This window comes from Hypanus sabinus, chromosome 1, assembly GCF_030144855.1.
Source record: "Hypanus sabinus isolate sHypSab1 chromosome 1, sHypSab1.hap1, whole genome shotgun sequence".
In the NCBI taxonomy this organism is placed as follows: domain Eukaryota; kingdom Metazoa; phylum Chordata; class Chondrichthyes; order Myliobatiformes; family Dasyatidae; genus Hypanus; species Hypanus sabinus.
The window spans coordinates 108,651,148-108,672,296 of NC_082706.1; the positions used below are offsets into that span (position 1 = coordinate 108,651,148).

The 21,149-nt window shown below is 39.6% G+C and overlaps 1 protein-coding gene across 2 annotated transcripts in view; it reads left to right on the forward strand.

Moving 5' to 3' along the window:
• Positions 1-1,431: 1,431 nt before the first annotated feature.
• The window catches only part of LOC132396537 (parathyroid hormone/parathyroid hormone-related peptide receptor-like), a 90,660-nt gene continuing 70,942 nt past the window's right edge, over positions 1,432-21,149 (forward strand). Inside the window, exon 1 of one of the 2 annotated variants that reach the window (XM_059974149.1) lies at positions 1,432-2,215. In XM_059974149.1, the coding sequence (XP_059830132.1) occupies positions 2,141-2,215 (75 nt within the window). In that variant the 5' untranslated portion in view covers positions 1,432-2,140. The remainder of the gene's footprint in view (positions 2,216-21,149) is intronic. The other variant, XM_059974159.1, reaches the window with a different exon arrangement.

Below are 21,149 nucleotides of genomic sequence, written 5' to 3' on the forward strand. Positions count from 1 at the left end.
TCTTCACGTCACCTGACCTTTTCACCCTTTACAAAGGGCCCAGAGGTAAAGATTTTAAGATGAGAATTACAGCTTGTAGAGATTTCTGACCAAAGCTGTATCAATTCAACAATGATGTACAAAGCTCAGATAAAGGTGACATTGATTTAGTCTGGTACAAATAATAATTATGATGAATTTGGGTTTGTGAGTTCTGCTGAAGATCTCAGTGCCTGCAAGACTTCTGCTATTTTTAGAATTACTCTATGACCCCGAATCAAGCAATAGTGGAACTAGATGCTTTAAGGGAGGGCAGCTTTGGAATGCAGAGGCTAAACTGAAGCTCTGACGGTCACTTGAGAAACGTTCCATCATCTATGGATGAACTGATGTCTGCCTGGTGCAGCTTTGCCAGTGTCAGACAAGGTGGACAAAAAGCAGTTTCTTAGAGACAATCCAGAAAGCTTCAAAGGAAATAGCACAGTGACTGCAAAAACAACAGCAAGAAAATGGAAGTGTCCAGTATTCACTCATTGCGTAAAAGCAGATGAGACAAATAGGGAGCCTGATGAAGCAACTGAAGTGCAGATATTTGTGGCTGAGGTCATGGTACTCGGTAATATTTCAAATGCAAAGTTTAACATTAACTACTGTAGTTACAGATGAGAGCTATTAGTCCCTGAGCTAAGTTTAATGTGGACAGTTCAATGGTTGCAGGTGACTCACAGACTACATAATACAATGTATTCAAAATTGATATTGCAATAGGGTATAATTGCAGACAAGAACAATGAAGAACAATGAATCCTTCAATCTGACTTCTGCTGACTGAGACCCTGCACAAAGAAATTCCTCTCACTAAATTACCTCGTGCATAATGTGTGTGTCAATATCCGGCACTGATTATCACAGATTATTGCAGTTTAGTCTTCATACATGACAGCTGGCATGGAGACCACAAACCAACGAATTATTCAACAGGAATTAATTATTCCAAAAACCATTTAAAGACTTCCATCAATCCTTCATAGAGTATGATCTGCCAGAACTTTTCAATTAAATCTGAAAATATAAGATCCTGGGATATACTACAATGATTCCCAGATTTTTTTCCCCTTCTCTCAAATTTCTGCTGTTTGCTTTGGGACTAGACTTTGACTGCCAAGTGAGAAAATAGCTTAACAGATTCCAGCAGGAGTCAGGAAACCATCTACTGGCAGGAGGCTGGAGATCACGGCATGTTAAAGGAGGGGCAGAACCAGAGAGTAATTGTGCCACATTTTTAAGATATTTCCCCCCTCCCTTCTCTGATACCTGCCCAAAAGAAACACAATGGACAGAGTGAGAGAATGGGGAGAGGCAGAAAGGAAGGGGTGGGGGGGGGGATTTGAGTTTGATATACATCCTTCTTCACGATTTTGTCTTTTTCAGGATGGTCACAGCTGGTGAGCAAATTGACTGGATGGGATAACTGAAAATGGAGAACAGGAATGCTGAAATTAAATCTGAATTGAAACTACACATAAAGATGAAAAAAAGTGTTCTTTAATATAATCTCTACTTCGGAATATTCTAACCTACAGAGCAAATAAAAAAAAACCCCGGACTGTCGCGCAGGCGAACGCGAAAGTGGCAGAAGTGACTTGAAATGAACGCGGATTTTAAGCGGCGATCTGCATGCGCGAGAGGTGGACTCTTCCCACACCATCACCCCCCACCCCCGGAAATCCTGGAAAAGGATTAAGGAAAGTGTAGAGAGGCGCCTAATGTGACAGCACAGAACCCCGAGCCTGGGGTTATAACCTGCCTCTTGCCAGTTGGGAAGATCCAAAGGGGGTGGAGTAGACAGAAATTTAAAGCAATGGGTTAATAAACAACTGACTTCCGTCATCTAGCTGTGATTTTTTTCTGTGTAGCTAACTGCAGGGAGAATCAGACAAGAACAGTGACAGCCTCAGATCTTGCTCTCTCCACAACTTGAGGAAGAAAAGTTAACGAGAGTTGCAATTCGTTTTGTTTTAACTCTGGGGGGAGGGACAAGTTAGAATGGACTCGTTGATCCGATTCAGCCGAAGGTGAGGAGAGGGAAGGCGTTTGAAATAGCGAATCTGAAAACTGGATGAAGAAGAAGGCGCTGTACTGACAGCGGCCGGTGTCAGATATGGGGACCGTCACCATCTCCAGCAGCTTAGCGGTCCTGCTGTACTGCTCGGTCCTCAGCTGTGTGTATGCTCTGGTAAGTGTGTTCCTTACAGCAAGAACATGTTTCTTTTAATAGCGTGGTACAGATCAATTCACTGATTTATGCCAGTCTGAAGATCCCATATTTCTTATATTAATTTCTACTGCTGAACTGATTAAGCCTCACTGTTCTATCACACAATCAGTTCTTATGAACGTGCACCTAGATCCAGGGAGATCAGCACGTTACAGTTCTCATTTCCAAAATCACTAGCTCTCTTATCAAAAGTGAGATGATATGGTATATTTTATGAAGGTGTAAAATAAGACAGAGCAAAAAAGACTTTACTACCAGTATCTGTATAGAAAAGACTCTGTTCATCTCTACAAGTGACGGTAGGGGATGCAGAATATGTTTTCTTGGTACGAGTAGAATGTTCTGCAAGATCTAAGTTGGCAAGAAGGTCACAAATTTAAACCCTGATCTTGCTAAAGTATATTCAGTGAAATCTGCTGAAATCCAGTGCTAACTGTTTGCTATCATCATCTCTGTTGTGAGTGTGTGTTTAGATCACTCATTGGCCTCACTTGTCCATGTCACTGAAATTTCCTCCAGCCTCATAACTCTGAAATTTCCATTCCTGCCTTTTTTCAAAATTCACTTATATACCACTTATATACAGCTGTGGCCAAAGCACTGGAATTCTCTTCCTTAGCCATCTGGCTAATTAATTATTTGTCCTCTTTTACTTCACTTCACAAAATCTATTTCTTTAACCAGGGTTTTGATCATCTGTTCTATTTTTTTTGCGTGGTATGTGCCATCATGTTTTCCCAGTGATGTTCCTGTAAAGCAGCTTTGTTTTAAAATGATAATGTGAATTAAAGTTAATACGCACTTGAGCATGGACCAGTGTGAGAGCTAATGCCATTGTTTGTGCCTCTGATTGTACATTAGAGTGCCCATGAGAACATATGTGTATGTGTGTATCCATGCATTGACACAGATTTGATGCTGATTATCTGAAACTTGTCCTCTGTGGTTACGGACCTCAGTGGAAAATACTTCATATACTTTATTAAGGCTCCTAATATTGAATATAATAAATGTAATGGAATTACTCCATAAATATTAAGAATTCATCAAGTCATGCCAACCATGAAGTGTGTGAAAATTCTTACTTCAGCTAAGATAAATTCATTTATTTATTTTCTTTAAATTCATTTCAGTAATAATTGAAATGCAGTGGCCACACAATGCTATCAGCAGCTTGTCATTTTATTATTTACTAACTAATTTTTCCCTAATTACTCAAATTTGCATCGACTGTGGATATTCTTATACCATTTTCCCTGCTCTCTTTCCCAGCTATCTCACCCTTGTATCTGTCCTTTGTGAGTACTGGAGAGTCAAATACAACAGCTAAGGTTGAATGTGAGATCTTTGCATCTCTGTCTCTCAGTAAAGGGAGGATGAACAAGCTTGTGTGTATAGAAGCATATAGCGCAGTGTCAGGGGAGCACAATGTACTCATGGCCAATGACATACTTTTGAAAGGTGTGCAGGCGAATCATGTAAAGCACCAGATAATCAGCTTTATGGGTCTTGGTTGAAGAATAATTGTTGGGTAGGACACCCTTGCCCGTCTGTTTTTCTGCGGATGGTGCAATGGGATCTGTGAGGGTAAGTGGAGCAGTTGTCAAACCACATCTCCAATAGTGCTGCAATCTTTCATCAAAGCACTTGGATGTGGTTTGTGAACCCACAACCTGTGAATCAGAGATGAAAGTGGTATCAGTTGAACCACTGCTATCACAGAGTACACACGCTGTGAATAGCAGCCATAGGGTTAGAATGTCGGTACCATAAGAAAGTACACTGGATGTGCTTGATTAAAAAGTGACAAAAAATTAATCTGAGCTGTAGATAAATACAGGAAAACTGCTTAGAAGTCCATGATGGTTTGCGAATCGGTGTGTTAAATATCAAGGCATGACAAGAAATTGTGTTGGGAATCTGACCACTTTACTAATTTTAAAAGAGGGAGAAAGTAAAATTTCAAATCTTAAATGTAAGCAAAAGGTTTACATTAACAACTGGAAGACACGACAACAAATATCAAGAGAATAAAACAAGATAGAAGTTAGACTTGGGCTTCAATTCTACCTTAACCATTAACCTCACAAATGGAATTTGCCGCTTTGCTTTAAAATATCTTCAGCCCTTAACTCCGGTTTATGGCTGGGTTCAGTTATATCACCCTAAAGACCTTCGATACCATTTCTGCTTGAGTACGTGATGTAGGCTGGACCTTTGGAGCATTGCAGCTGCCAGTATAAAATGTAGAAACAGAAAATAATTTAATTCCATGACAAGATGTGCAAATTAATATCCATAAAATTGTAGAATTCATAAAGTTAGTTTTGATTATAGAGTATTGTGTAGAATGTATAATAAAACAGTAGTGTTAAACTGAATATATAGATTGGGCAATATCAGATTAGGGTAAAATGAGCAATACATTGCTGGAGAGTGTTGCAATTTAACGCCTTTCAGTTGAAAGAATATAAATTTAAGACAAATATTGTTAAAATTTAAAAGTTCAATGAAATTGGAGGTAAATTTGCTTGTAAGATACAGGGATGTGGAAGTTCAACTTTTTAAGCAATTAAAAAGATAAAAGATCTTTGAACACAAATGATAATAAAACTTAATAAAAAGTTAATTTCTTCTCTTCCCTTAATTATGCATTCATGATGGAATGTAAATAAATGTATAAGAACCCAAATGGAAAACCATTGATAAGATGGCTTGTTTGCCTGCTATATTTGAAGGGTGCATAAAGTGGATATGCTAGCAGTAATTAGGAGGGTTTTGTTTGGACCTTCTCAAATTCTATTAATAATGAAGATTTTGTGAAGTTTTACAGAGAGCTGGAATCCTAAGATGGCAGATACTAAATGTAAGAAGAAATAATATTCAGGTCTGTGTAGATTTAAAAATATTGCATTGTATACAGAACTGGAAGTTCCCAATGAGAAGACAGGAATGAATAAGTTAAAGGGGCTCTGCGCAATGGAATAGCTTTAAGGGGAATAGATAGCAACTGACCTAGACTGGAAGAATCAGGGAAGTAAAGAATGAGAAATTATGGAGTACACAGAACAGATACCACATTTGTTCTAATCTGTCATGGTAAAGTTCTACTCAATTGGATTGTATGTCTGCTTTATTTAAAGTTTGAGTTATTCATAGTAATTGAATAAATTGATTCTTTTTCTCAATCAGTTTGTTTGCACTACAAATTATTTTAAAATTTTGCAATGTTCAAACGTAGAAAATTTGGAGTATTTTTATTGACAATTTAAATTTTACTATAGATTAGCACAAATGAAAAAGCTACTGAATTTATTCAGGATTATTTTCAGTGATAGTGTGTCCCAGAAATGAGAACAGGCTCAGGTATATTAAAAATATTATGAAATAATGAGTCAGATTTAACAGTCAAATAAATGAACATTTATAGAGTGACATTCCTGCCACTGAGTTCAATAGACATTTCAAAGAGAGAAACACAAAACTACTGCTAGGATTCTGGATTTAAGTAAAGCTGATTTCCATGCACTAAGGCAAAGAATGTCTGTGATAAGCAGGATATATATATATATATATATATATATATTAATGGGTAAAATGATGAAAAAAGTACAGGAAGATGTTCAAAAGGAGGGTTGTAATGCTAAAAAATAAGAATTCTAATTATGAAAGAAAATCTAATGGATGACCAAAGAGTAAAGAACCATATAAAACCTGAAAGAAAGAGCATTCAAAATGTGAAAACCTAGCATATGTATAGATGGCTGGGAGAGATGTAATGGACAACAAATGTAGCTAAATAATTAGAGCTACAAATGGAGTGTAAAAAGAGAATTAGCACAAAACATTTGGAAGAATAGTGGCGAGGAGCCTGAAAACTGATAATAATTATTTGCAACAGCATTTACCCTGAAGAAACTTTATTGAATCAGGGATGAGGTTAATTAAAATTAATGACATAAAATGATAGATAAGAAGACCGACAATCCCTCAGTAGAGATGGTTTCAGACCCAGTAATTTAATGCAAGAAGGTGAGAGATTGCAAATGCAACAATAATCTTCACATTTACTTGATTGGGCTCCTATTTTTGGATTGCAAAATTGCATGTTAGACTTTATTTTTTAAAGAAGGTGACAGAAATAAATCTGAGAATTATCGACCAAAAATAGTTGTTGATATCTGAAATGAAATTTTAAAAAATGATGGAGATTCTCAGAAGGCTAGGCACCATCTGTGGAGGTGAGAAATGGAGTTAATATTTCAGATGTATAACATTTCATTAGAAATGGTGACAGAACTTCAATTCTGGTGAAGGGGGATCAATGTATAATGTTAACTTCATTTTTTTCCACAGGTACTGCATGATCTGCTAGGTATTTCCAGCCTTTGCTGTTGTATTCATTGAAATTATGGATCAATTGTCCTAACATCTGCAATTAGGAAATTAAAGTCCGTAATTAGGAACAATATCACTGAACGCCTTGAATAATTTCAATTTATTGGATTAGTCAGCCGAGATTTGTAAAGAGTCAAACCATCGACTCACCCCTGCCCATGATAAATTGGATTGCACTGTTTGTAATGCTGACAAAGGGATGGTCGATAGATTTTAGTTATAAGGAATTCCAGAAGACATCTGATGAAACTACTTTCATCAGGAGATACTTTCCAAAAGTGAAATATATGGAACTGAATCCAAATTTTTTACCTGATAGCAGATTTGGCTGAGAGGCAGGAGATCTTGTTGGGCTGATGAAAAGGCTCACTTTAGTAGATGTAACTAGTGTCAGCTTACAAGGAATCTGGTAGGTGTTGTAAATATTTAAAAATAATTTAAAAATGAAATGGAAAACTAAGCATCCAAGTTTGCCTGTGACATGCTGAATGTGGAATTCGAAGTGTGTATGTGGAAGAATTACGTTACAAATTAATATTAATAGATTAAATGAATTGATAGAAGTGTACATAAACTGATTTCATAGTAGGTTTATGTATGGTTCTCCATTTTAGTCTGTAGGGGATGGAAAATGTTGAAAAGTTAGAAGTAATGGCGGTTCTAAAAAGACAGCACATAAATCACAGGTACAGAATACATTCAGAAAATAGTTTAAGAGGCTAATAGAATGCTGGCTTTTACACTAAACTAGAGTGTAAAGAAGTTAAGGAAAATAAAAAGAAATAGCAGAGGCTGTAAATCTCAAATGAAAACGGAAAATCTTGAAATCGCACAGAAGGTCAGGCTATAGGTGTGGAAAGAGAAACCGATTTAATGTGGGAAGCTGAAGAGCCTTTGTCAGAATTCAGAAAGAGAAAGCAAGTTAGAGTTAAACTGCAGGGAAAATGTGGGAAGGATGGATAGAGTAAAAGTGAATATCTGCCATCGGATGAGGCCAAAGTTTCCAAGAGAATAAGTTGTAAAGGTCATTTGTCAATAGGCTAAAGGGGGCAGTTGTAAAAAGCAAAAAAAAATCAAAAGTTATGAAAATAGGGTGGATAAAGAATGGGATTACAATCAAAGGAACATAAAGATTGCAAAATGCAGAGCCATAGGATGTGCTCAGGCTGAGCAAAAATGATCAATAAGTAACTTGTAGTTGTAATCCACTTAGCGGCAGCAGTTCAATGCAATACATAATATAGAAAAAAAGTAAAAATAAATGAATAAGTAAATCAATTACAGTATATATATATATAATAGAATTTGTAGAATTTGGTATTAAGTGTGAAAGGCTGCAATATGCCAAGATGGAAAATGAAGTACTGTTCGTCAAGCTTACATAACACCTTGTTGTAACAAGGTCACAGACAGAGAGGGCTGGATGGAAGTTGAGGCAGAATTAGCCAACAATAGGGAGCTCAGATTTGCCCAGACAGAATGAATTCAGGTACTCCACAAAGCAGTCACCCACCAGAGAAGAGGCCACATTGTGAGCATTGAATGTGGTGCACTGGATTATAAGAAATGCTTTGCTTGAGATGACTGAATCGTTGGGTGGGGCAAAGTAGAAGTGAAAGGGCAAGTCTTGCACTTTCTGTGGTTCCAAAGCAAGGAGTGGTTGATGTGAATGGATAGGCAAACCATGGAGATGGGAATAGAATGGCCAGTTTCAAATACAGGAGAGGGAAAGATGTTAGGTGCTGGGACCTTCTTGAAACTGGTTAAAAGTTGTGAAGGATGATCTGTTTAATTCCATAGTTTGTGGGGTGGAAGGTGAAAACCCTGTGAAAACTTTCCTTGCTCTATCCAGAAGGAGAACAGATGAGATCAGCAATACAAGAGGCAGATGAAATGTGGGCAATGCACTCTGGTAGGTGGGAAGCCATATTTTAGAATGCAGAAAGGCAGCTCAGAGGCACTTATGTGGAAAATTTTAAGCAAAAACAACTGAACTAGAGGAATGGAGAGAATGTGTGGAGTTGTTAAAAAGCAACCTGTGCATATCTGTGGGTTTATTATGAATATTTATCCCTAGCCTGATCTCTGAGATGGAGACAGAGAGAACTAGAAAGGGAAGGGAAATGTCTGAGATAGTTCACACAAAAGGGAGGACAGGGTAGAAAGTGGCTGTAAAAGGACGGATATTTTCAAGTTCTATTTCTGTGCTGGAAGCAGCCCCAGTACAGCTTAGGTTAGAAGAAGATTAGAAGAAGTCAGAGTAGAACTGAAACCGAGGTTGCTACGTGTATCCCACAGAAAGACCAGGTATAACTAGGGCCCATAGGAGTTCCCATATCTTTGATATGGAAAACAGGAATCCAGCTGAAGGAGAAGTTGCTCAATGTGAGAATAAGTTCAGTCAGGTGAATTAATGTGGCAGTGAAGGGAATAACTCAACGAACAATCAGAGGGTCGTTAAGTCATTATGGTGTGATACAGAGGGTTGGTGGGATTGTACATTTGTGATAAAGATGAGCACTTTGGGATCAGAGACTTGGAAACAGTCTTAAGTGGCAGAGGGCATCGAAGGTGTCATAGATATAAGAGGGAAGGCGCTGGACCAAGAGAATAAAGGGGGAAGGAAGAAATAAGCTTGGTGTGACAAGAACTCTAGGTGAACAGTCCTGTTTGTATTTCTTGGGCAGGAGACAGATGAAGGCTATCTGGAGCTGAGGGACTCCAGGGCTAGGGAGGGAAGCAGTCCTGAGGAAATGAAGCTGATGACTGGGAGATAACTGCCTGATGTTTGGTGATGGGAGGTGTATGCTTTGGAGAGAAGTATGAGGATATATCTAAGAAATTAATGTTTGGTCTCTGTGAGATAGAAAGAACCTAATCTTAAGACTGGGCACGTTATATTTTTTCAGGCTCAATAATAAAATCTACAACATCAGGTAACTCTTTACATAAACACAACAGATTCGACAGATGCTGGAAATCCAAAGCAACACATACAATGCTGGAGGAACTTAGTTGGCCAGGCAGCATCTGTGGAAAGGAATAAACAGTTGATGTTTCGGACCAAGACCCTTCTTCAGGACTGGAAAGGATGGGGGAAGACACCAGGGTAAAAAGATGGGAGGGGTGGAGAATGAGTGTAGCTAGAAGGTGATAGGTGAAACCAGGTGGTTGGGAAAGGTAAAGGGCTGGAGAGGAAGGAATCTGACAGGAGAGGAGAGTGAACCACAGGAGAAAGGGAAAAAGGAGGAGCACCAGGGGAGGTGGCAGCCATTGAAAAGAGATAGAAGCCAGAGTGGGGAATAGAAGAAGAGGGAAGAGGGAGGGAATTTTTTTAACTGGAAGGTGAAATCGATGTTCATTCCATCAGGTTGGAGGATACACAGATGGAATAGGAGGTAACTTGGTTTGTCTGTGCTGGACCTGGCCTTTTCAACATCTCTGATATTGGCTTGGTTTGTCCCTTCTCGTTTATAGTGCCCAGCCTGCTAGATGTGTCCCACAAGCCTCCATTTCACAGCTTATATCTTTCTATTAACTGTTTGCAACGTTACACCTTAACTACCTGCAAATCAAAGCTTTTGTCCATTCTTTTTGTCTCTTTAACTCTATGACAATAATTTGCTTCCACATCCACCCTGGTTTAACTCTTGTCAGTGATTTTCCCATTGTTCTGCCCATCGCTGTCCCATCTTAAAACTGACTTTTTTTTCTTCCCATTTCTGACAAAGGGTCTTTAACCCCAGTATTAACCCTGAAATTATTTCCACATTTGTCGTTGTTTGTTTTTTCTTATATACATAGAACTGTTATCAGACAGTTTTATAGCAATCAGTGAGTTGACTTTCCTAACAAAAGGAGCTTCATCGGGACCTGATGAAAGGTCTCAGAATGAAACAGCAAACATTTATGTCCTCCACAGACGCTGCCTGACCTGCTGAGTTCCTTCAGCATTTTATGTTGCTCAGTATTTCCAGCATCTGCAGAATCTTACTGCAGTTGTATAGGATCTTGAGTATTGTGTGCAGATTCTGTCATTTTTCAGAGAAGATGTTCTTGCAGAGGAAAGAGCAGGACAAATGTTCACTTGACCAGTTACTGGGATGGCAGGACTGAAGACAGTTTGGGATAATTAGGCTTATATTTACTAAGTAGTTTGATGGGGTGCTTCATTAAAACATAAAATCCTGATAGGACTGAATGGACTGGATTTTGAAAGATTTTAAAAGATTAGCTTTATCTGTCACGGATGCATTGAAACGTGTAGTGAAATACATTGTTTTGTGGCAGTTCCAGGGTGTGTTGGAGGTAGTCTGCAAGTTGCCGTGCTTCTGGTGTGAACATAGCAATGCCTCCAGCTTAGTAACTCTATCCCATATGTCTTTGGACTGTGAGAGGAAGAATATTCCTGAAAATCCAGAAGGATGAGCAACAACCTTAGGATATGGGATAATTAATTTGGGAATGCCATCAGGAGAAATTTTTCAACCAAAGCCTGGCAACCTCATGGAATTCTCTACTGCAGAAGGCAGTTGAGGCAAAGTCGCTAAACATTTTTTAAAAGTTGGATGTCGTCCACCAACTAATCCTACCTCACCACTCCCCTTCCCCTCTCCATGCTGGCCATCTCGCTTCTCCACTCTCAATCCTTTGTAATTTATTTTTTTATTGAAGTTCATCATCAAACAAACATTTCCATAAGTTTATTTCAGACATTGTACATATATATCATATAATCATATATATCACAAACCTCCACAAAGTATTTATCTGAGGTATACACTTATATAGAAAAGAGTGGAAAGAAAAAACAAGCAAAAAGAAAGAACTATGTACAAGTAAGGAGTGATCTTTTTTTTTTACAACATATTCATTGATTTGTGAGAATAAAATCAGGCCTATGAGGCATTATGTAGTTAAACCATTTTTCCCAGTATGAATCAAATTGTTCCAGCTTATGATTAACAGATGCTGTTATCTTCTCCATTTTGTAAATGTCCATTGTAATTTCCATCCATGCATTTAAGGTTGGGCTCTCCTGTGATAACCATTTCCTAGTAAGAGTCTTTTTCCACTCTCAATCCTGGTGCAGGGCTTCCTTCTGAAATGCCAACAGTTCCTTTCCTCTCACAGATACTGTTCAATTCACTTAGTTCCTCCAGCAAATTCCATCTGCGGTCTTCTGTAACTTTCGAGATACAGTTTAGTTCTAATGGTTAAAGAAATTAAGGAACAGAATATTGAATTTGGATGATCAGACTATGATCCTGTTGATAGATCTACTCCTAATCCCATCTTCTGTGCTTTGTATTATGGTATTGCTGTGCCTTCCCTTGAGTTCAATTACATTAGATGGTGAAACGGAGCCATGTGGTGCAGTGAAATCTGTGCTGAGTGAGCTAAGCTCAGTTGTATCCATGGGAAAAAAGGTATACGTGGCCTCGGTTCACCTGCTGCTGCTTATTGCTGATCAGTGACCAATGTTCCCGTCCATATCTTCACAACTGCTGCAAAGAACTCTGGCAATGACACTCAAATTCGCAGAATAGGTCAAAGGCACTCACTGTCTAGATCTTTGACTGAGACTTCAGAGAGCTGGTGGAACCATCGGAAATAAAGAGTGGTCAAGTGAGATAACACGGAGAATGGTGACATTTATAAATGATGAAAGATTGCAAGTTCCTTGGAGGACACTCTGAACACAAGACTGCTCTTTCAGCAGTCAGGATACACTGAGGGATCTATGGGAATGGACCCTCAGGCAGAGACAGCATTTTAGTATGGGTGAATATCGAAGTTTGATGAGAAAAATGTGAAACAAATTGGCAATGACTGAAAGAGAAATGAAAAGAATTTGCAATATGTTTAAATGCCATTGCAGTTGAATGGCGATAACTGTAGTGTTTCAGCTGCTTTGGTTCCTGGTTCAGATTTTCCTTGCCTGCTTGATTACTCAGAAAAGCAGACCATAGTAATTTCTTGTTGATTCAATACTGCTATGTTTTTAGAGCTGAGTGATGGTCGTCTTTTGAATCCTAGTGCTGTGGGCTACTCATTCTGTAATTCCAGATGCTGCTGTGGAATTTGCCTGCTTTTAACTCTCCACTGACAGTTCTTTGGGAGCATGCGGTTACTTAATCTTATGGGAAGCTCTCTCTGAAGTCGTCTCTGCTCTGTGAGTGCAATGTAGAGAGCTTAGCAGCAAATATGAACACTCATTGTATTTTCACCAGCCAGGTGGTCCTCTTACATTGCTGGTCATCGATGCAATGTCCGCCTCTCCTTTTCTCTATAATTAGTGAATGTAGTTTCAACTGAACAAGTACTAAGCTCCACCCATTTCTCCCTAAATCATACTTCCCCCACTACAGACCTCCCTTACCATGTATTTCTTTGAGAAAGATTTTTGTCACCTGTCCTTTTAATTTCATCCTTGGCTCAGCCTTAACTTTTGTCTACTAATGTTGCTCTGAAGAGTTACACGTTTTTTTTACTATGGTAAAATTGATGTACTCTATGCAATCACTGGCCACTTTATTAGGTACAATAGTGGAACCCAGTGTGGTCTTCTGTTGCTATATGCCAACCGTGTCAAGGTTCAACATGTTGTGCGTTAAAGGTTGATTTATACTTGTGCGTATGGGCTATGCCGCAGCCTACGCCATGGCCCTGATTTTCACTTCTGTGTCGCTCTACGCCGTAGGGAGCATGTGTTGGTGTGCGCCAAAACGCTGGTTGGTGGTGGGGTTTCTCTGCCACTGCGTTGAGTTTCTTCATGAGAGATGTGGACGAGAAAATGCATTTCAAACATTTTTGCACGTCGGCAGGTAGATTTGACAATTCGATTCATCTATTTTGCATTGGTGTACAGACATGGCAGAGAAGAAGCAACCAGAAATGCGATGCTACCAAGCGGACCAGTCACAGTTGTTGTGGTTTGCGTTGCAGCGATGCTTGAGTTACTCTTTTGGGGAGGTGCACGTCACCCTGCGGTGTAGGGTATGGTGTAGGGTACGCGGTACCTATGGCGTAGATGCGATGCACAAGTTCTTCTGGACGTCACTTGTGTAACATGTGGTTACTGTCTGCTTGAACCAGTCTGACCATTATCCTCTGACCTCTCTTGTTAACAAGGTGTTTGACCCACAGAAATGCCACCCACTTGTTTTCTGATGTTCCACCATTCTCTGTAAACTCTAAAGAATATTGTGCATGAAAATCCCAGGAGATCAACAGTTTCTGAGATACCTAAATCACCCTATCTGGCATCATTCCATGGTTAAAGTTGCTTAGATCACATTTTTTCTGATTTGGTCTGCATAACGGAACTTCTGGACCATGCCTGCATGCTTTTTATGCATTGAGTTGCTGGCACATGATTGCTAATTAGATATTTGCAATAACGAGCAAGTGTACAGGTGTGCTTAATAAAGTAGCTACGGAGTGTAAATTAAAGGTTGTTTCTGCAAGAGTAAGTTCCATTTGAAAAGAGAAAATCTGCAGATGCTGGAATTCCAAGCAACACACTCACAATGCTGGAGGAACTCAGCAGGCCAGGCAGCATCTTTGGAAAAAAGTACAGTTGGCGTTTTGGCCAAAAGTACAGAAGCTTCCATTTGAAACTTTGGTTATGATCAGTATTCATAGAAAGATAAGATTAAAAGTGGGGATACTATTAAAATATTTTGAATGAACAAAATATCTATACAAATCAAATGAATGTTGATAAATAGTAGATTAATTGGTTCACCTAAGGAATAGTCCTTGATTAATTTTATAAAGAGAACACAACCAAATTGATACAGAACTGAATTGCTGGTATTACCCTGACTTTTGATCATACTGAAGCTTCATGTTAGTAACTAATTTGAGGTTTTGAGAAACAGGAGGCCATTCAAGGTCGGTAAAAACTGTGGGTGAGGGTGTGGGCAGGGGGAACTATAAATGGGGGAACAAATGGAATGACCAAATGTGGGTGGAATTTTGAATTCTAATTCTGCTCATGGCTTATCATGGCTCACTGAGCAGTAAATAAATTTGTAATGCTTGGATTCCAATCATAGCTGATAGCAATAACATACTGATTATCCAGAGTTATGGATGTAACACAATATTTGACAAAATTAGCTATAATCTACTAATGAGATTCATCTAGAAATTATATTCAGAATGTCCAACTACTGTGCAGTGTATGAGACAATAGAATTTTTAACCCTCTCCTTGGACTGATTTGGATTCAGATTCTATGAGATGGGGAATTTTAGTTACAGATAATTCTATGCTTGTGCTCCATACAGACTCTAACACTCTTGAAAAATGATTGAAAAGACTTGGGACTTGGTCTATTTTCCAAACTGAATTCAGTAAAAAAAATTGTTAAACCACTCTCTGGGCTTGGATTCAAACTTCCATGCGAGTTTCCATAAATATTATAGCACAGGTGGGATCTTTCAGCTGTAAATCCATTCCTCCCAAGCCATTAATAGTCCTCCATTTTAAATATTTATACTGCTCCTTTAATTTCATATTCTGGTTCATGCCTCAATAGCTAATGATGATGAAGCATTTCATGGTACAATACTCCTGTCCACAAACCATTCTTCTCCCTCGCTTAAGTCATGGTTACCAATGTGAAGGTAAAGTTCAACTGGCCAGAAGTGAAGGAGAGTTGTATGTCAAACAGGTTTAAAAAAAAAGCAAGGCATTTGTCACCGAGATTTTTGAGAATCAACAATGTAGAACAGATGGGAATAGACATGATGGGGGAATGGGTAAATATTGGTGTCTACTTAGCAGCATTTTGATACATCAAGGAAAATGGAGGATGGAAGAAGAGATGCTGTGCTGGAGAACACTAGAAATGTTGTCTTTAGATTAAAGAACTTCCAAGTGCTCCCTTTGATAAAATTCAGTTTCTCTGATTTTCTATAGATGCAAAGGTTGCATTTTACCTCGTTTTGCAGTCCCTGCCCCGTCAGTTCCTCCAGCTCCAGTCTATTATCACTCTCTCTGTCTACCCAAGCCCATTGTCTCCAGTTCTCACAAGAGGTTCTGTAATGCTAGAAATCCAGAGTTTATTTCTCTCCATTGGTGCTGCCTGAGCTGCCAAGTCCCTCCAGCATTTTGTGAGTGTCTCCAGTTCTCAATCACCTACTTTTCCATTGTTGAATTCCAAGCATTTGCCTTGCATTCCTGATCCTCCTCTTCCTACCCATTCTATGCCTCTCCATCCTCTGTCTTGACTCATCCTATTCGTCCAGCATTGTAAATGCTAATCACCTGTAAATGGAGTGGCTGGAGTGTTGGGAGATTGCGCAGAGCCAGTTACTTCCCTAGAGAGGCAGACACTGGTGCAACGAAGATAGTGCAAATGGCCGTGGTAATATATCCCTCCTCAATAGTGGACACTTGCAAGGAACTCGATAGAGGAGAGCCGAGGCGGAGCGTATTTTTTTGCAAAGGAGGCAAGATGCTGAAGAAAGTTTGTCAACAATCAGACATGGAAGGTGAAAGAGAAACCTTACAAGGCCAGTATAAAGGGTAAAGGAGTGATCAAAAAGTGGGACTGGAAGTTTGATATTGCAGGGATAAGATAGATTTATGAATAAAAGTGACATTTTGTATATAATACATCATGGCATAAAGAGCTAGTCCTGATTAGGGGAGGGGCCAATAGGCCAGTTGTTCCTCAAGTGGGTACAGTAAGTCCCTTGTGTGTATCTGCTACACTTGCTCTGTGGGCTCTGTTTACCAGTGGCTGTAATAGAAATATTTGCAGAGACTAAGTTGTACTTCTTGGACAACTTCCAAGAAGTATTTCTGCACTGTGAAAAATTACCTGTGTGAAACCATGAGGCCTCTAATGGCAAACTATCTATTATTCTGTGGTCAATGTGAATGATGTGTTTTTTCATGTTGCGTTAGGTAGGTTCGTGGAAGCATTGGTGCTAGTTTTAAAGTAACCTTTCTTCCAGCAGTAAATGAAGTAATGGGTTGATTGCCTATCCCACACCTGCTTTTACTCACTGTTAATTTATGTAGCGAAGATTAGAATTACATCCACAGTCTAATTGGAGTTTCAGCTAATTTGTAGACAAAATGTACAATCTTTCACAGATCGGAACCCCCATTAGTGTACTTCGCAATACTTTTTGATGTGTAGGCACTGTAGTCATGTAGGGACCATAACAGCTATTTTTTACACAGTAAGCCCCCACCAATAATGCTGTGGTAAATGTCCAGTTAATCTGTTAAAATGGCTTACTGATAGAAAACTGACTTTAAGATAAAACATTAGACCAATGCCCCATTTTCTTTCCAAAAGAATGAGGAATGTCCTATATAATTATTTAAGTGTTCTCTTTGCATCCTGGATAACCCTCATTTCTCAGCTACATCAGATTACCCATGTGATGATTGTGAGGTATAGGTAGATGTCACTATGCTGCCAATTGAAAGTGATCATGTGTTTAAAAAGGGGAAAACGTGCATTTGAGTGCCTGTGTGTTTGTGTAAATGAACACTAGTGAAGGTGCAAGTCTGGACAAAATAGAGTTTGGCAATTCTGCCTCTTCCGCTGAATTTCCTGACACTCAACAATCTGGTCGGTTTATGAAGGCTGGTCACGTGAGTGAGAGACTAAAGGTGCACAGAACTGCAAAGTGGAAAGGATCAGTATTACTGATCTAAAGAAGGAGAGAGGTGGTGGGCGGGGGGGGGGGGGGGGTTGCAGTTTACGAGACAACTGGTGAACTTGGTGAATGAAAGTATTTTCAGAGTCAGATTAAAACATTGTTGGAGGTAAAAAATCCCTCAGTTCTTCAGAATGTTTATGCAATAGTCACATTACAGTATCAGTAATTAACAGAACTAGAATTACATTATGGTTTTAACAAAAGTCCGAAAATAGAATGCTGATTTTCTCAGGATGTGACTTTAAGGCTGTTGTGGATTACTGCAAAAACCCAACTAGTTGAAGCTTCCATCCTAATCCAGCCTGTTCTGTTGAGGGTGTTTCTCAAATTCTGAAGAGCCTAGAAACTCCTGTGATCAACTCCAGTGAATAACATCACTAAGCAGTTGAAAATTGATTTAAACTGGAGTAGAACAATTCTCTGCACATATTTTGGTATTATGGGCAAATTTAACACTTGATATTGTGGCAGAATTTCTATTTTCTGTTGTATCTTTTGTCTAGTGTTAAAAGTAAAATCTCCAAGAATAACATTAGCAGCAATACAGCATACAACATTCAACTGGAGTGAGATTTTCGACCTCTCTGATCTGAGGCAGCTACTTTCATATACTTTTTTTCCCTTGAGGTAATGCTGTTTTAAGAACCAACACTTTTATTGCCTTCAGTGTCGGTGACCTCTGGTGGACTTGAAACAACTTTGTGCTTTTCTGGTTGTTTTCAGCTTTATAATCTCAGTACCACTCGAGGCGGCTGCTGCTGCTGGTATCTGCCACATCTCAGCTTCTCCTCATTAGGGAGCTACCCAAGCTCCTTAATGTAGGAGGAAGGTCATGAGTAATTGTGTGTTTTGTGGGCTTTCCACGTTGCCTATACATGCCCCCTAGTCATCCAAGAAGCATCTGGCAGTCACCCCAGCACAGAGAACATGCCATTTATTGTTGCTGTTCCTCTTTAGCCAGCCCAAGTTCCTTCTCCCAGGAACAATCTCCCGGTGCTTTCTTTTTTGCCAGCTTCTCGTTGTTCAGAAGCTTACTTCTCAGTGGCTGGAAGAGTGTTGCTTGCATTGTGTGTGTTCTTCTAAAAGTGCCTTATGGAGGTCACTTGAGCAATGCTGAATGCCGGCTGCTGTGGGAGCCTGTAACAAATCACTAGAGGATGCCACACAGTCAACACAACAACTCTATTTGTGCAAAAGCATATTGCTGGTCTTGGTTTCTATGTATGAGGGTTATACACAACATTGTTTGAATGCCATAAATAGGTAGAAAAGCAAGTTCTAGCTCATCACACTAGATATACCACACCATTGCTTTCACTGGCATTTGTGGCGGGAGTTGTTCTGTTTCGGTGCTTATAGATCATGATACAGTATGTGGCTTTGCTCTTCTAAATTCTGAACAAGACAAGAGATTGGAGTTACGTTTTCTGGTTTCATCTTATAACTATCAGCTGTGCGTATGCACACACACGTAAACTTAATGGCCACTGTTTGTAAGTATACCTCTACGCTTGTTTGTTAATGCAAATACCTAATCAGCAGCAACTCAATGCATAAAAGCCTGCAAACATGGTCAAGAGGCTCAGTTGCTGTTCAGACCAGGCATTAGAATAGGGAAGAAATGTGATCTGATGACTGTAGAATGATTGTTGGTGCCAGGTGGGGTGGTTTGAATATCGCAGAAACTGCTGATCTCCTGGGATTTTCACACAATGTTGTCTCTAGAGTTTTCAGCAAATGGTTCAAAAAACAAAAAGCAGGCAATGAGTTGCATTTCTGTGGGTGCAAATGCCTTGTTAATGAGAATGGCCTGACTGGTTAAAGCTGACAGGAAGGTGACAGTAACTCAAATAAACACATATTACAACAGTGGTGTGCAGAAGAGCAATTCTGAAATCATGACAACTTGAACCTTGAAGTGGATGAGCTTCAGCAGCAGGAGAGTGGCCACTTTATTAGGCACAGGAGGTATAGGGCCCAGATTTAATAGGCAAGCGTTTTAGGCACATATATATATAGCCAGACCTTTGCACAGTACTGTATATTATGTCTTCCCAGTTACCAAGTAACACTAAATACTTCTGAGCTAATACAAAGCTAACTTCTCTTATTTCTGTTTCCCAACCAGCTTCCTATTTTAACTAATGTACAATACTGTGCAAAAGTCTTGTGCACCCTATCTACAGACACATTCCAAAGATTTTTGCACAGTACTGTATTTTGGCAGTACCCTCTGTATTGGCTGATGTTTCCCGCCATTATTGCCGCTACTTAGTGATTTCCACGTGAATGTAGAAGTTCTGAAGATGTGATAATTTTACCTAATGCATTCTGACACATAGAAACATAGAAAACCTACAGCACATTACAGGCCCATTGGCCCACAATATTGTGCCGACCATATAACCTGCTCAAGAAGCTGCCTAGAATTTCCCTACTGCATAGCCCTCTATTTTTCTAAGTTCCATGTACCAAACTAAGAGTCTCTTAAAAGACCCTATTGTATCTGCTTCCAGCACTGTTGCCAGCAGCCCATTCCACACACTCACCACTCTCTGCATAAAAAAACTTACCGCTGACATCCCCTTTGTACCTGCTTCCAAGCACCTTAAAACTGTGCCCGTCGTGTTAGTCATTTCAGCCCTGGGAAAAAGCCTTTGGCTACCCACACAGTCAATGCCTCTCATCATCTTATACACGTCTATCAGGTCACCTTTCATCCTCCGTTACTCCAAAGAGAAAAGGCCAAGTTCACTCAATCTATTCTCATAAGGCATGCTCTCCAATCCAGGCAACATCCTTGTAAATCTTCTCTGCACTCACTCACTCTGCATCCATATCCTTCCTGTAATGAGGTGACCAGAACTGAACACAGTACTCCAAGCGGCTCTTGAATTCAATCCCACAGTTGATGAAAGTCAACACACCATATGCCTTCTTAACAACATTGTCCACCTGCGCAACAGCTTTAAGTGTCCTATGGACATTGGCCCCAAGATCTCACTGATCCTCCACTCTGCCAAGAGTCTTACCATTAATTTTACATTCTGTCTTCAAATTTGACTTACCAAAATGAACCACTTATACTTATCTGGGTTGAACTCCATCTGCCACATCTCAGCCCAGTTCTGCATCTTATTGATGTCCCGCTTTAACGTCTGACAACCCTCCAGACAACCCACAATACCCACAACTTTGTATCATCGGCAAACACTAATCCACCCTTCTACTTCCTTATCCAGATCATTTATAAAACTCACAAAGAGGAGGGATACGGGAACAGATCCCTACGGAACACACTGGTCATCATCCTCTATGCAGAGTACAAACTATCCACAACCACTCTTTGCCTTCTGTAGTTAGGTTAATTCTGGATCCACAAAGCAAGGTCTCCTTGGATCTTATGCCTCGTTACTTTCTGAATGAGCCTTGCATGGGAAACCTTATCAAATGCCTTACAGAAATCCATATACACTACGCTCACTGCTCTACCTTCATCAATGTGTTTTGTTACATCCTCAAAGAAATCAATCAGGTTCGTAAGGCATGACCTACCCTTGACAAAGCCTTGTTAACTATCCCTGAACAGATTATGTCTCCAAATGCTCGTAAATCCTGACTTTCAGGATCTTCTCCAACAACTTCCCACCACTGCAGTAAGACTGACTGGTCTATAATTTTCTGGGTTATCTCTACTCCCTTTCTTGAACAAGGGAATAATGTTTGCAACCGTCCGATCCTCTGGTACTTCTCTCGTCTCTATTGATGATGCAAAGATCATTGCCAGAAGCTCAGCAATC